General features: G+C 37.3%; 1 protein-coding gene across 1 annotated transcript in view; it reads right to left on the bottom strand.

Annotated features, from left to right (window-relative positions):
• Nucleotides 1–3955, bottom strand: part of LOC139732722 (phosphatidylinositol 5-phosphate 4-kinase type-2 alpha-like) — a 61231-nt gene extending 57276 nt beyond the window's left edge. Inside the window, exon 1 of the mRNA XM_071643574.1 lies at nucleotides 3683–3955. Coding sequence (XP_071499675.1) covers nucleotides 3683–3808 — 126 coding nt within the window. The 5' untranslated portion in view covers nucleotides 3809–3955. The remainder of the gene's footprint in view (nucleotides 1–3682) is intronic.
• Nucleotides 3956–15791: the final 11836 nt, after the last annotated feature.

The following is a 15791-nucleotide window of genomic DNA, read 5'->3' as shown; positions in this document are numbered from 1 at the left end:
AACATACATTTCCATAGACAACAGGTTAATGATTACAGTATGTATGTATTGATGTTCATGATGATGTCAAAGCTTTTAAGCTTGCAAAAGTTTCTATTTTATGCTGCCATACATCAAAAGATCAAAGAATATATCACCATGCAGGGGTGCCAATCTTTTAAGCACTGCAGTAATCTGAGGTCTGAAAAGGTGCATTTTTGGTGGAAAAAAAGAAGTATCCTCCCAGTAACATCTTTCATGTGCGATTTCGTATGGATAGCTGTACACATTTAGCTCAGTCGATGTACATGCAAGCTGGGCCGTTCCCTAGCTATGACGTTTCCATATCATTATCATAAATTAGATCGAAACTTTTTTGTGAGAAAGTGCTCTCAAAACAACATACACTGTATGGTACATGGAAGACAAATGTTTTATATCAGAAGGTAAAAGTTTATCTTTCAAAAAATTGAAATAGCTTGAAATTTCATTGGTACCTCTGTACATTCAAATTCATGATTTTCTTCCGTCGAGATGTTTTCATTGCAACTGATTGACAAATCCTGCTCGAGTATGTACGCCCATGATTTTTTATCATGGCTACTACTAAAACACTGATCAATTCAGTGCTTATTTACGTCGATGTAGGGCAATTTGTCAATCAGTTGCAACCTCTGTACATGTTTACAATCCCTCTGTAACCCTTTCTGTGCCAGAGTCAAATGTGAACAAATTTCACACACAAACCTATGCGCAGGTGATATTTTTTGTGGCACAAATAGGATTACTAGTAATACAAATTACACCTAAATACAGTCAGCTGGCAAAGACTCAAGTGGATATTGTGTCTTGTGATTAATACAGAGAATTATCTCTAGTCACTAGGCTCTGGAAAAAAAAAAAAATAATCAAGTATACAAATCCAGGCAATCCAGTGGGTTAGGGGCCATGCATTGTTATGACCATACAGTAGATCTCTTCTGAATATAATGGCACTTATTCCAAGTTTCAAGTTTCTCTATTGTTCAAAACCTTATTATAAAGGCACAAGAACATGGTAACGATCTTGAAGTTTATAAACTGCTAACATGTTTCAATATAAAACTACGTTAGATGCAATGAAACCTTATTATTAAGTGTTCAGGAAAAAAAAACTGTTGACACCAAGGTGACCCTGCTGATTCAAACACTTTCTTTTCACTTGCCTTTCCATATATAGGCACCACAGGACATCTGACACGAGGTGATTTCCATGGTCCCATGGAATTCCTTATGAGGTTCCATTACATTAACAATGATAACAATAACTAACATCCAACAACAAGTATTAACAACAAAAAACAACAACAATTACATGAAAAAAGAGAGAAATACATGTTCTGTTTGTCATGGGAAGATGAACCTATAAATTCCTAGATACTCTTTTACACTTATCGTACAAATATAAATCTGCACAAATTTATCAATTCTTTACCTCTTGCTTGGAAAAGTCTCTTAAATTTGAAGGTGGATGGATTTTCAAATTAGTACCTTTTTATGAACACTTTCCTCTTTTCTTCATAGGCATCACGCTCAAGTATAAAATGAAATTCATCCCCTACAACATTTTTGTTGCATTTTTTTTTACAAGTTCTAAGTCCAAGGGGTATATTCACATGTAAACTGCCAGAAACAACAGGGAGTTTGCTGAAGTTTCTGCATCTACATAGGCCTAAATCTAGTGAAAAGGTTTTGTAGATTACATTTACGTATTCTGGCATGTTTCAGCTTCTCAACAATGCCACTGCAAAAAAAAAAAACACACAAATAAACAAACAAACCTTGGCAATCAATAGTGGAATTATTGTTATAAATATTGCCAGATGCCTACACAAGTACAGAAATTGCAGTTTGGTGTCTATCAGTCCACTACTTTCCACCTACCACCCGATACAAAAGCCCATACGCCATAGCATACGCACATCACATCTGCTGAAATTAGCCAGCCACTCTGACGGAAAGCTGCGAATGAGCACTCCTTGGCCCCATTGCTATAAACTGCGCGTTTCAATGCAACTAAAAAAAATCAAATGCAAGTCCCCAAAATTGTACGCAACTTTGCGTTTTAATAAACACAAGTCCATTGTTGAAAAGACTTTCATTTGTTTAGTGCTCAAATATATCAAATGCAAACTTTGCACAAGATTTTGATCAAATGCAAAGTTGTGGGTGATATTTGCATTTGATCCATGTGAAATTGTGTTTAATTGCATGTCAAGTTTCTAGCAACAGGCCCCGTGGAGAATTTACTCTACAGTAGCAGAAGCCAGCATACCCTGACAAATGCACCACACTTGCTGGCTAATTTCAGCAGAATATATGCGCCTAAGCATGCATACACTGTATGCATACGATGAGTAGCAAGCAAATCTCGAACTGGCATTCGAAATTTCTGTATGCATTTGCCAACGCTTATTCCAATGATTTCATTATTCATGGCCACAGTTGCATTGTAATTTATACATTGTATAGGAGATAAGCTAAAACACGTAAGAATATAATTCTGTAACGCAAGCTGCCCATAATTCTACAATACCGTCCAAAAGTCAACCACCCGCTACATGTAGAAACCTATGTGCTTTTGTGCACGATCAAACCTTGGCAAGGAAGGTTGAACCTTGGTGGGCAGTGCCAATACTGACATACTAATGTAGGTAGCTCTTAAATACTACTGTACCCATAACCAAAAATATTAATCATTTGAGGTAAAGACTGTGTAAATGTCTATGGCCCCCAAACCCCTGGATTGTCAACGTCTCCTGGATCTTTAGAACTAGCGTTTCTAGACTTCTAATAAAATGTTACTCTACTCTCTTACTAGTTCTGCTACAACTCTGTTGGCAGTGTTGCATGTTGAGAACCGCAAAACATGAGGGCTGCGTTCTGTTCAGAGTCCAAGATATAGTAGGTGTCCAACACATCGACACTGGGCATTGAACCGACACCCCTCTATTTATAGCATTGCGGGTAAAGAACGAACTTTCATGCATGAGACAACGCGCAGTGGTTTTGCATTCTTCACTGGGGATTTGATGTCAAAATATTACTAAAAAACCTGATAATAAACATAATCAACAGCAAAACAATGATATCATAGATTATGAATGCACATTGGAAAAGCATTACGTGCATTGCACACGTATTGTCAATTGAGGGTAGGCCCGTACTAGGGCAGTGGTTTCAAAATTACGGCGCAACTGAGTGCATCAAAATACACCCCATGGCCATGCGTTCGAAGCAGTTATCTTGGAGCATGTACGGCAAATCCCATTTTTAATGCACGCTTCAGAATTCAGAGTATTTTCTTTACATGTGAGTAAAATTTCAGGCATATTGTGAGATATTTCAAGTATCTATTGATAGAAAAAACATTAGGGTGTCAATGTGTTGGACACCCAACTCTACTGAGCCGAGTAGACAACCCACCCACTTGTGCAGTTTTGACAGGTTTCTGCAATTCTGTGTGTGGCTTCCCATTCATGACTTACCGGCAGTAAATCTCTGAACAACTTGATATAACATGCAAATGTAAGTCTCAGATTGGGCTGCATGTGGTCTAACCCTGCCGTATAGTCTAGACATTATCTAGAGTTAGTAAATTAGTACGATCTGCATGTCATTCTCATATCACGCTTAGGCATTTTGTGTCTTCCTTTACGCTTACCGAATGGTTTATCCCCCACATCAACACACTGAGGAGTGGCTCACTGGCTCGGAAGAGCTTCACTTTTTGCGATACAGCTTTGATATGTTTCGTCTTCATGTTCTTCCCTGTCGGTTGAGACGACATCTTGAGATGATTTCTGGGTACCTTACCCCTACAAATACAAGAAGAGTGTGGTCGATGTACCAATGAAACACGATAACCTGGCAATGCCAACAGTTAGACTGTCATTTCCAGTCTAACGCCCACGAAAACACTGCTGCTCAGTTGGGGAGCGCTCTATTCATGTACGTTGAGTGTATGATCAAATTGATCCAGTGGAAGATACTGTAGCTGTACAGGCTCAAGTCGACCATAGACTTAGCGCACACAAATCTGACACACACACACACATACACGAACGACGAAAATAGATGGATACCGATGTACGTTTACTACCGAAGATGGTGTCCTAATAGACTGGTAATATTCACATCTTGGCGATTGATCGTTGATAACACTCGACGGAGACTGTGATCACAAGCGAGCGTAGATTAAAATCAACCTTTTACAGAAATTGATAGGCCTAAAATTGAATCGCATAATCGAAAGTAAAATACTCAGTAGGGAAAATATGAAAATGAGGATGGGGAAAGGGGGAACATGGTAAGAAACGCAGGACGGAAAGGCGAAGAGAAAAGGAGGGAGAGAGATGGAGCGAGAGGGAGAGAAGAAGAAGAAGAAATTTAGAAGTTCAAGAAAGATTTCTGTTGGTCAGTCGATCAGTTTCAGAGTGCAGATTCACATCATGTTCCAGTTACTAACATTAGTACCCTAAATGACTAGAGTAGCCTAAAATCAGGCCAACATAATGATAAGAAATTCATCGTAACAAGACCTCAAATATTACAAATGATGAAAATAGGAGGAAATGGTAATTGATCAGGGCTTACATTTTAAATACGCGTTTTAAATGTTGATACCAGATATGACGAAGCTCGATTAATGAGTCTCCGTTTGATCCTCTGCATGTAGGCCTGCATGGGAACTCTACATGCAGACATTTACAATGCGGATCAGAAGAAAATTTCCCAAAATTTCAATTTTCGTGGAAAGTACATAATCATTCCCTCGTCTTGCTGATCAGAGGTGTTTATATAATGCCGTAAATGTCATTCAGTTCAGTTCAGTTCAGTTCAGTTTGAACTACATCCCATGTTCAATACAATGTATAACAAAATTTGAGGATATTTATCAAAAATCATATGAACTGTTCCAACGCATTTAGATAATACACATTGATGTGTACGGTTTTATAAAGGAAACGTATACATGGGGAGAAAAACATCGGCCTACGACAGCGCGATAGTGGAAGAGCTAATTGGTCATAACGGATTCTAATGAAGTGCTATGAAAAAGTTCAACTGAATCCTATAGGTTCTGTACGGGGAAAACTCTCAATACTATTAATTATCACTCATTGTCACGTGGCTTTAACTAATAGAGTAGAATCACACAGACCTTATTATGACATCACAGGGTTAATGTATACCTATAAGTCTCCCATTGAACTATTTATACTCTAGGCCTATAGTGACCTATATGACTCACAAATTCTCACTAAAATGTTATTCATTCACACTATATCAAAAGTAATAGCCGTTGAAGTACCTCAAATCGAATTCGTAGTGACCTAGCAAATGATCACTTCAGAAGAAAGGGGCTGTAATGATCGCTAAATTTTTCACCAAAAACACGGACTTACGTTGAAAATGAAATGAGATAAAAATTCAAATGAATGCAATGGAATGGAATGAAATGGAATGAACTGAAATGAAATGAAATGGAATGGAATGAAATGAAGTGGAATGGAATAGAATGGAATGAAATGAAATGAAATGAAATGAAATGAAATGAAATGAAATGGACTGGAATGGAATGGAATGGAATGAAATGAAATGAAATGAAATGAAATGAAATTATATGAAATGAAATGGAATGAAACATGATTTGTTTGACTTTGTGTTGACAATTGGAGAGCTGTGCGGGTGATGAAGTCAGTGCCTATTTTGATTTGCATATTTTTTTTTAATGGGCTGTTGCAACTAATATCACTGTTCCAGAAAGACTTAGAAACATACAGAAACACACAAACAAAACAAAAAACTATAAAACAAAAATCGTCACTCACGGAAACGCCCGTGCAACTTGACAAGCAAACGAACACACACAACATAAAAACAAACAATGAACACATACATAACACAAATTCACATGCATAATATGCACACTTTGTTATAAAAACACAAAGAACTACACAGAGACATAAGGTACAACGTGCTATGGTATACTCTGCTCGATTTTATAAAGCTATCGATATACAGGGCGAAGGGAAAGAGAATTTGAAAAGTGAAAAGATGAAATGGGGAATTTATGCCCCAAAACTGAAGGCGAATAGACATTCTCTATTGAAGTCTATACAACTTTGACTTTTTAAATTGAGCTGGAAATGACACCAAACATGCCAAACCACTTTGAAAACGACCTCTTATACTAGGAGCATCATCAGCCACTCTCAAGTAGGTTATGAAATCCTTGTTGTTTGCATGGTCTTCAGTATTGATGTGTATGATGTGGTTGGATGTTTCTAACATTTTCAACATTATGCAGTTTATACATAGTATGTATGCATTTTTTCCCAGTTTATTGTGTTTATATTATATTGTGTATACAATGTATGTAAAATATGTATTTTTCTTTCTTCATACTATGTTTTGTACACTGACAATCTTTGTTGAAAATGAAAATAAATGTAATGACATTAAATGAGATGAATGTTGCATTTTATTGATGTAGAATTGATTTAAAACATATCTTCTCAGAACAGCACACAGAAATGTTGCTACAAACTATTTTAGTCATGAATATACGCCCTGAAGAGGGGTGTTGCTGTTATGCTATAGTTTTCCCACGTCTCAATGCGCACCAATCACATTAAGGACCATCTTCACAACGCATCCTACACGTACATTTATATTGTTATCATTCATTCAAATGACAACTGTTTCGTTTGAACCGTGAGTTTGTCTTCTTTATGTATAATATTTTAGCCGACAACATCAAGGGAAATGTAACAAATCCTTAGATACCTTGCCAGGCAATAGAATATGATACTATACTCCCATAGAAGAAGTTTCATCCATACAGTTTTTACGTGTTTGCGTTGAGAAGCTTTCATGGAAATCTCATATCTATCACTCGTGTGGCTGGATGGTAAAGACACACGAGTGTGGTTGTATACACTGCCTTTTAGGTAGGCCTGCATGATACAATAAATTGTATATCGCAATTTTTGTGCGTGTGTGTATCAGTTTATGCTTGGTAGGACATCATTTTAGTTTGAATGTTTTCATTTGGACATTTACATATGGTGTTATAATATATATCATTTTTATTCACTCCCTCATATCTTTGTTCTCTAATTCTCTTAGCTGTGAAGTCAATTAAGTTGTTTCAGTAGTACGCTATGAGTTATTTCCTTCTCCTTCGTGACGTGTTTTACCTGTTTCCCATCTAACTAAAAAATGGCAACCGAACATCCCATTCCTACCACATCAATGCCTTTTTTTCTTCCACCTCCCAATCTCTTATTCGTGTCGATCTTCCTCTCCCTTTCTGTGGTGACGGGAAAGAAGATTTTTCCCATATGGGTGTCGACGATCCACCAGTATCCCCAACATTACTCTCTTTACCAATCTATATGGCTTGCCCTCCTTCCTCCTCACCTGCCCCACCTGCTGCACCCCTCCCAGTCACCCTGGTTTGCCTCCCCTCCCCCCACCATCCCATGCATGTAACCATGACCCCCCAATCCGAACTTGAAGTGGTAGCATAGCCATCTTAAGTACACCCTCCCGATTACTGCCCCTGTCCCCTCCCATCTTTCCTCTTCTCCTTGCTAAGCCTTGGCAACCTAAATTTCAGACGTATTGAACTAATTAGGAATGTTATTGTTTTGAAGTCTATATTTCGTCTATTTCTATTATGTTCACTTATATATTTCTGTTCTCTGACATTCTGAATGCGAAGTATGGAGGTATTTGCTCCTTTATCTCATTCTTTTGTGTATTGTTTTTTTCTTCATGGCCATTAAATTATAGTAGGTTATGATTTGTGCTTATGGGCAAGAGTATAGTTCTCACCGATTGCATGGTGCCTTGTAATTATTGTTTGCTGTTATTTCATGTGCGGTTGTATTTTCAGCGAATTATATAGTTTCGTTCACTTTACTTTTTTGCTTGTGTATTGGGCAGATAATAATGTGTATTATTCTTGTTCTATGAGAAGATTGGTGCTGAGATGTAAATCACCGCCTTTTAGAGGATAATGTATACACACATGCATGGCACACGAGCGTTGTGGGCTATTAAAGCTTTAGCTCCCCAGTGCTCTGAATTTTCTTTTGTGTTTGTTCTGCCTGTTTTCTGCCTTCTCAGCTTTTGCATTACCCCCCTCTTCTTTGCACACTCCTTTTTAAAAATGATGCTTTAGTTTTTCTCTTTTTCGTCATTTCCAAGATATTTCTGCCTGTCATCTTCGAAAGGAATAATTGTCATAACTGTTCTGGAATCTTGATATCTGATCATAATATTCCTACATGATTTGGAGCAGATGTTCCATTGGATTTGGAATAAATAAAGAATACGGAACCAGATATAAACTCTTGTCTGCTTTGTCGAGCTGTCAAGCGGATATCATCCATGTTACGCCGGCAATTACGCTATCAAACATCGACATCAAAATATACAGAGGCGTTACGCTATATAGTCTTATATTATTTGACGTACATCCAGTTTTCTTGTCCATGCCTTTTAAAGGGGAAATCCAGTCCAAATATAAGTTAGTCTGATAAAAAAGAGTAAAATATTACGAGTTCAACGGTAAGAATTTGACTGAAATCGGATAAAAAATAAGGAAGTTATGACATTTTGAAGTTTTGCTAATTTCTGCCAAACAGTTCTTGTACAGTAGATACGAATATGCAAATGAGTGAGCTAACCATGCCATAACGTCACAATTTTCCATTGATCGTGTACAAAAATATGAGGAAAATTCAATGTTTCTGTCATCGAAATCTGAAACATTATATGTTATTCCTGGTTGAATAACTTCAGAATAGTGATCAGTTAGATATACGAGGATTTGAGCCTCGGGCATAATTGCGTTTGCATGAAACACTGGAAATTTCAACATTTTTTATGTACCAACTATATAGGGCAAGTTATGAGGGGATGGCATGCTCACTTTGCCATTTGCATATTCATATTGACCGTTCAAGAACTATTTCCTGAAAAAATAGCGAAACTTCAAAATGTCATATCTTCTTTATTTTTCACCCGATTTCGATCAAAATTTTACCATTGAACTGGTAATATTTTACTTTTTCTTATGAGACTAACTTATATTTTGACTGGATTTCCCCTTTAAAGAAATGGGTCAAGCGCTTTTTCAATGTCGGCTAGAAAAATGACATTTTGTGAAATTCTCCACAAATTTTTGTTGTGACATTGCAAATTGTGCATGTATAGTTCCCGCTGATACATGTTGCGTGCATGCAATCTATAGCCATTGGGGGAAAGTCCTATGATTTGCATGGATTATCCGATAGTCCCCAACTTTTTTAAAGGACAAGTCCACCTTCAGTTCCATGTGGATTGAGTGAATGTAGCAACATTAGTAGAACACATTTGTGAAAGTTTGGGGAAAATTGGACAATCTGTTCAAAAGTTATCAGTTTATAATAATCGTATTCAGTTCAGATTTATTTCATATTTCCACTTTCTTGATGAAATTTTAAAATCATTGACAATAATACAACAAGAAAGGATACAAAATATATACAACCATGTCTTTTGATTGAAGAAAGAAAAAAACATACTGAACACAAAAGTATATGGTCATATATTATTATATCATGAGGGTCAAGGTGCCACAAGGAAATAACAGAAATAATGATGGGATCTATCACAATAAAATCTATAACACTTGTAAAACTGTATGCATCGTTAGGTTCCCGAATTCAAAGGCGTGGAGTTATACGGAGGACGGATCTATGTTTATCTTGACCAACTATTAAATTGTATCAGTACAAAAATCAATATAAAGAATGAACTAATAGACCACAATATAAATGAATATTGCTCAAACCAGAGTGTACGGATCTCGCTTTAAAAAAGAATTACCATTAAGTAACTTATAGTGCTGCGAATAAAGACAAAAAATTGGGAGTCTTTAAAAAAAGTTGCTAAAAGCCTGTGATATAGGGTGCATCCACTATAGTAATAACTGTTTTGATTTGCGTTTAAAGGTGAACAGGCCAGGGATAAGGAAGAAGTAATATCTTGAGGGAGGTCATTCCAGTATCTGGGTCCAGTGTTATTGACCTGTTGTTGGTGCAGCCATCGCTGAATGAGAAGACTACTATACTGTGTATGATGTACATTCGTAGAACGATGTAACGAAAATAATATTATGAAGAGAATTTCACAAAACCTCTTTTTAAGCAAAGTACACATTTCCTCGGCTTGTCTTTGAAGAATGTTAAGGATAATATTATTCCCCCTGCCTTCTGAAAGAGGCAAGTCAAGCCTTCTTTTATTATGCTAGAAAAACGAAATGTTGAATTTTTGATAGATTATTTTCTTTATATCGTCCTACATCACATGTGACATCACAAGCTGTAGTAGTCTTTTCATCCACCAGTGACTAAGCAGAAACCTCAAAAATGCATTATTTTTGAACGGATTGTCCGATTTCCTCCAAACTTTAAATGATTGCTACATTCACTCAATCCACATGTAACGAAGGTGGGCTTGTCCTTTAAGTGAGTGTTTCCCTTTATTCTCAATAATATTTCCAATGATATTTCTGCATTCGCTGAATCCAAATACAATTATGAATGGAAATCTTCCTCTTGAGCTTATACCCAGTAATAAGCACTTCTTGTTTACGAGCAAAATTAATATATTTTATTCTATTCTATTTTTATATTTGTCACTTTCACTGAATAAGACCAGGCTCCTATTATAGTATTCATGTCATCGACGGGAATCGATAAATGAAGTCAATCTCAGACATCCCTATTGAAAAGAATCACAACAATAAAGGTAAAAAGTTTTTTTTTAAAAAGGTAATTAAGTATAAATAAAAAAGATAAATAAGATATAATAAAGGTTAAAAGGTACGAGTAAAAAATTCATGTTTTATTGAACATTGGGTATACAATAACGAATAGTATATTCTCTGCCCTGAATCTTCCCGCGGAGAGCGAGTGTGCCAGTTTAGTTCTGTTTTTCTGTGATAAATTTGAGCAACTGAAATGCACGTGTCTTTGATCTTTTACTTACTTTTTTGTGTTCTGTTTTTTTTTTTTTACGACAGCCAATTAAATGTTTCTCGAATGAATAATGACAGTATAGGCTAGTGCACAAAATATTATAGGCTTCCTTCTGATAATCATCGAAATTTTAGTGAAAATGAATAATGTTCACAATTACAATTGATATAGTAGGCCTACGCCTAATAAGAATTTACTACAGGTAGCTCAATTTTGTCATTTTAAAAGCAGCTTTTATGATAAAAAAAAGCCAAGAAATTCTTCACATCATTTTTATTTAATTATTTATTATTATTGTTATTGTTATTTATTTATTTATTTATCTTTTTTTTTTTTTTTTTTTTTTTTTGGGGGGGGGGGGGGGGGGGGTAAGTGTTATGTTTGCCTCCCCCACCCCCTATATTTTCATTGGGGGCAACTTCCTCCCCCCCCCCCCCCCCCCCCCCCCCCCCCCCCACGTCCCTGGATTAGTACTCATTCCCACCAGGGAGGTGAACCTCCCTGTTCCCACCTCCCTGACTCAACACATAACGACCGCGACTCGTTGATGGTTGGTCATGTACTGCCGATAGTCACATGATGCAAGGCGAGTAGGTCAGGTGACTTGTGGTCACGTCAGGATCTTCGGTCACATGTCCGTTTGTGGGTAGGCAAGCGACTTCATCCGAATTGCATTTTGTGCGGCTGGTCCTACACATCGGAGCAGGCAATCATTGACCACTGGCTGACCAAAGCTCCGAAAGTCTGCCAACCAAAGGGGGTGACAGAGTGGAGAAATACAAGAACGTTTCTGTCAGGATAGGCGATATTAGCCACGATACCAGCAGTTTTGTCCAATCCAGTATCGTACAGAAAAAGGAAGTGATTTCTGTAATTTAATTCTGCAGCCAGGTAAGTAATTTGGTAATGCCCTATAAATGCCGGCTAGTAATGGCATGGTATGGTGCAGTAAACTTTATAGGAGAGAGAGAGTTGATCGTATCACCGGACGCTTTTTTTTTTCGCGGCTCTGAATTCCACACTCAGAAGACGAAATTTCGGCCAAACATAGCACGACTTATTCATAAAGTCCTGAAAATTACAAATTCGGCAAAATTATGAAAATTATTCACTCCGATTTTTGGAAAATAGACTTCAAATATACCCCTCTCCAAAAAGTTGTCTTTTTGCGCGGTGTAAAATTGCATTATAATTCCAGACATGATTTTCGTAATGAAATAATTGACGTCTTTTGCACCTTGTCCTTGCACCAGAATCACAATTCATCCCACAAATCACCGTACACATTTTTACCGAGCGGACGACAGAGAAAAAATCGGCAAATGAGGCTCAAATTTCGTATTTTACAGTAAAATGTCTATCTTGAACATTTCGAACAGTTCACGCGATAAAAAATCGACAACTTCTATTTTACGTGCTTTGTCTATGGGAGCGCAGGTGACGAGTTGCGGGCCCCTTAGCGCACAACTAATGCATCATTCGCGTTGGGGGTGATAGCTGCAAATTTCCGGTATCGATCAGTGAACTTGTGGAATCTTCAGGATTTTTCCTGTGTGTTTGTGAGTGGGATTTCATAGAATTTCAGCGACGAAATATGATTCAAACACGGTGCATAAATATTAACTTTGACGAGGTGCGGGTAACTCAACTATAAATCTGAGGCAAAATGTGAATTTTTTTCCCGTTTTTACATTTTTAAGTCGCGTTTTTTTGCGATTTTGGTCCACACAACATTCTGTGAGGCAAATCTACGAAGTCTCGCGCAGTTATACCCTGGGGCCTGGGCTTTGTGTCGGGGCTGGTTGCAATTTGTGTAGACTTAGATCTAGTCTATCTAATGGCTTGTAGGATTGTAGGGCTTGAAAGGAAAGTAGACCTACCGTGTAATACTGACTATACAGGATCCTTGAGTGATTTGTATTTTAAATGAGAATGAGATGAGCAAGAACTGTTAGCCTGACCGTCGACCGCTGTGACAACACTTCAACATTCTTCCAGAATCTCGGGTAAAGGCAAAGGTAAACTGGTAAAATAAAGAGAATATTATGCAGTGAAACAAAGGTTCTAGAATTTTAAAGTCTGCTACAATCTTGTCAACATCTCACTTTCGCCGTCCATCTCTCCAGCTCCCTCAGTATAGGCAGACATGACCATGAACTCAAATACGTAATTCCTGAAGCTACAATTGACCCCTAGAAATATTCCTTCTACATACACACACTGTATGGATCTGGAACCACCTACCATACCAGGGGTGGACCCTGGAATTCCGTAAAGGGGAGGCGCCTTTACAAAATTAAAGGGGGGCACATGCATCCCCCGTTTTTTCTTTTTATTTCTTTTGTTTTAACAAAAAATAAAGAGGGGCGCGCATCCGGTCGGCCCCCCTCTGGATCCGCCCGCCACTGCATACAATGCTGTCAATGCAACTACTGTTGATACCTTCCAGGGGGCTGCCCAGCCAATTATCAGAAGGTCGCAGCCTCCTGTAGGGTCCAAAATGCTGTTAGCTTGACAGCTTGATTTTTACTTGCACACATTTACCATTTTATTGTAAATAGTGAAAGCACTTTAAAGCACCATCAGCCAGTGTCGTCATCGCACAGTTCATCCCAGTTTAGCTTTCTACGAGCTGCTGCAGTAGTTATCCTTTCAAGGTTCAAGATGACTAGATTCTAGATCTAGACAGTACTAGTACTATCTAGATCTAGAGGCTCTGTCCAATGGGTGAAAGCAGATGGTAAATGAGGAAGTAAATTAACTGCGCACAGCACTGCACTGTTGCAAAGAGTGAGGAAACAGAATCACAAATTTGCTTTCTACACTATCACAGGACCACCTCAAAATCATGTGACATTAAAATACAGTGAAAGTGAATTTATTTTATTGCTACAAAAAAACGTAAGTAGCCCAGCGTATAAAAAATAAAATTGCAAACTTAAGAAATATACTCGATCCTGTATCTGATATCTATCAGGGAAGATGCAAAGATCTGATCCAGAAGAAGTCTCCTAGTGCTCTGATATATTCTGAGACTCCTTTGCCCTCAGCAAAACTTTCAAAGAAACATAATTTACATAAATAATATGCTCATAAACAATACACTGTTTACACTGTTATTTTCGCGTACAGATATTTTCGCGAATGACGAGGTCATAGACATTTTCGCGAGATGTTGTTTTTGCGAATCGACTCCGACACTTACGTTAATGCTCTTTTGACAAAGAGCGCATGGAGACAATTTTGCGAGATGTTGTTAAATTTGCGATCCAACTGTGATTCACAAAATTCGCCAAAATTAAACCCTCATGAAAATAACAGCTTATATCGTATACAATATATACACTGTGATATTGCTCATGAACGATATATAATGAATGAATAGTATATAAGTATATCTACAAAAACCAATGAAAATAAAAGGAATGGATGACTCTAATGAAGTGAAACAGTCTAATTAAGTAAACTAACCAATAGGTATAAAGGAGAGCATGAGATGATAAACTACAGTAGGTGGGGATGATCACATAAGAATGGGAGCTGTATGAGCTATTCAAAAGAATCAGGTGTGGGTTGGAATGAATGAACCCATCAGAACAGAGAAAGAATGAAGGTGTTTAAACAGAACAAGAGGAAAGATATCTGAAGCAATGGTGATGGGGTGATAACTGAATATCATTAACTTAACTGAATTAATGCCGTCTGCAAGGCAATGTTAAAGGGAACATAAACCCGAAGAGCAATGTGGATTGAGTAAAAGCAGTAACATTAGCAGAACACATCAGTGAAAGTTTGAGGGAAATCGGACAATCGATGCAAAAGTTATGAATTTTTAAAGTTTTGGTGTTGGAACCGCTGGATGAGGAGACTACTAGAGGTTATGACGTATGAGAGGACCACAATATAAAGAAAATATAAAAGGAATTCCACAAAAATTCACTTTTCTAGCAAAATGAAAGAGTTCTTGACTAACCGCTTTCAGGAAGTGGGGGGAATAAGTGCTACCCCTAACATAAGTCAGTATCAAGTTGATGGAATGTGTAATTTTCATGAAAAATGAATTTTCATTGAATTCCCTTTTTATTTTCTTTATATTGTAGTCCACTCATACGTCATAACCTCTAGTAGTCTCCTTACCCAGCAGTTGCCACACCAAAACTTTAAAAATTCATAACTTTTGCATCAATTGCCCAATTTTCCTCAAATTTTCACTGATGTGTTCTACTAATATTACTGCTTTTACTCAATCCACATTGCTCTTTGGGTTTACTTTCCCTTTAAAGGGAAGCAGTCCTGAGATTTTCACTGTACTGATAATTAAGAAGAGTAAAAAATATAACCTTTCACCAATTTATGCGCGTGGACATCAAAAATTGTCTCCGTACGCGATTTTTGAAAAATAATTCCTGCAAGCGATCGTGTAAGAGCCTGCCAAAAGGTGCAACGTCATTGATGCCCTACTCTCAAGTTGACAGCCGTGCCTCAGAAAACCAATTTAAGTGTTCAAAATGATCATATCTGATTTTTTTTTCATAAAATGTGACAATATGTGGTTATATTATTTCAAACAAAATATTTCAAGCTTATTTATATATACAATTAATATAAAAATAAATAGCAAACATGTATTTATAAATAACTAGGGATGACGAGCAGAACACCGCTGGAAAGAGTTGTGCATCGATGACGTATGACTCTCCGCCAAGACTAGCTCATTTGCAGAGTCACACTTTT

Source organism: Diadema antillarum, unplaced genomic scaffold (genome assembly GCF_040938485.1).
Source record: "Diadema antillarum isolate AM-2024a unplaced genomic scaffold, OU_Dant_1.0 seq00000445_RagTag, whole genome shotgun sequence".
Classification (NCBI taxonomy): Eukaryota; Metazoa; Echinodermata; class Echinoidea; order Diadematoida; family Diadematidae; genus Diadema; species Diadema antillarum.
This window is presented reverse-complemented; position numbering and strand designations above follow the sequence as displayed.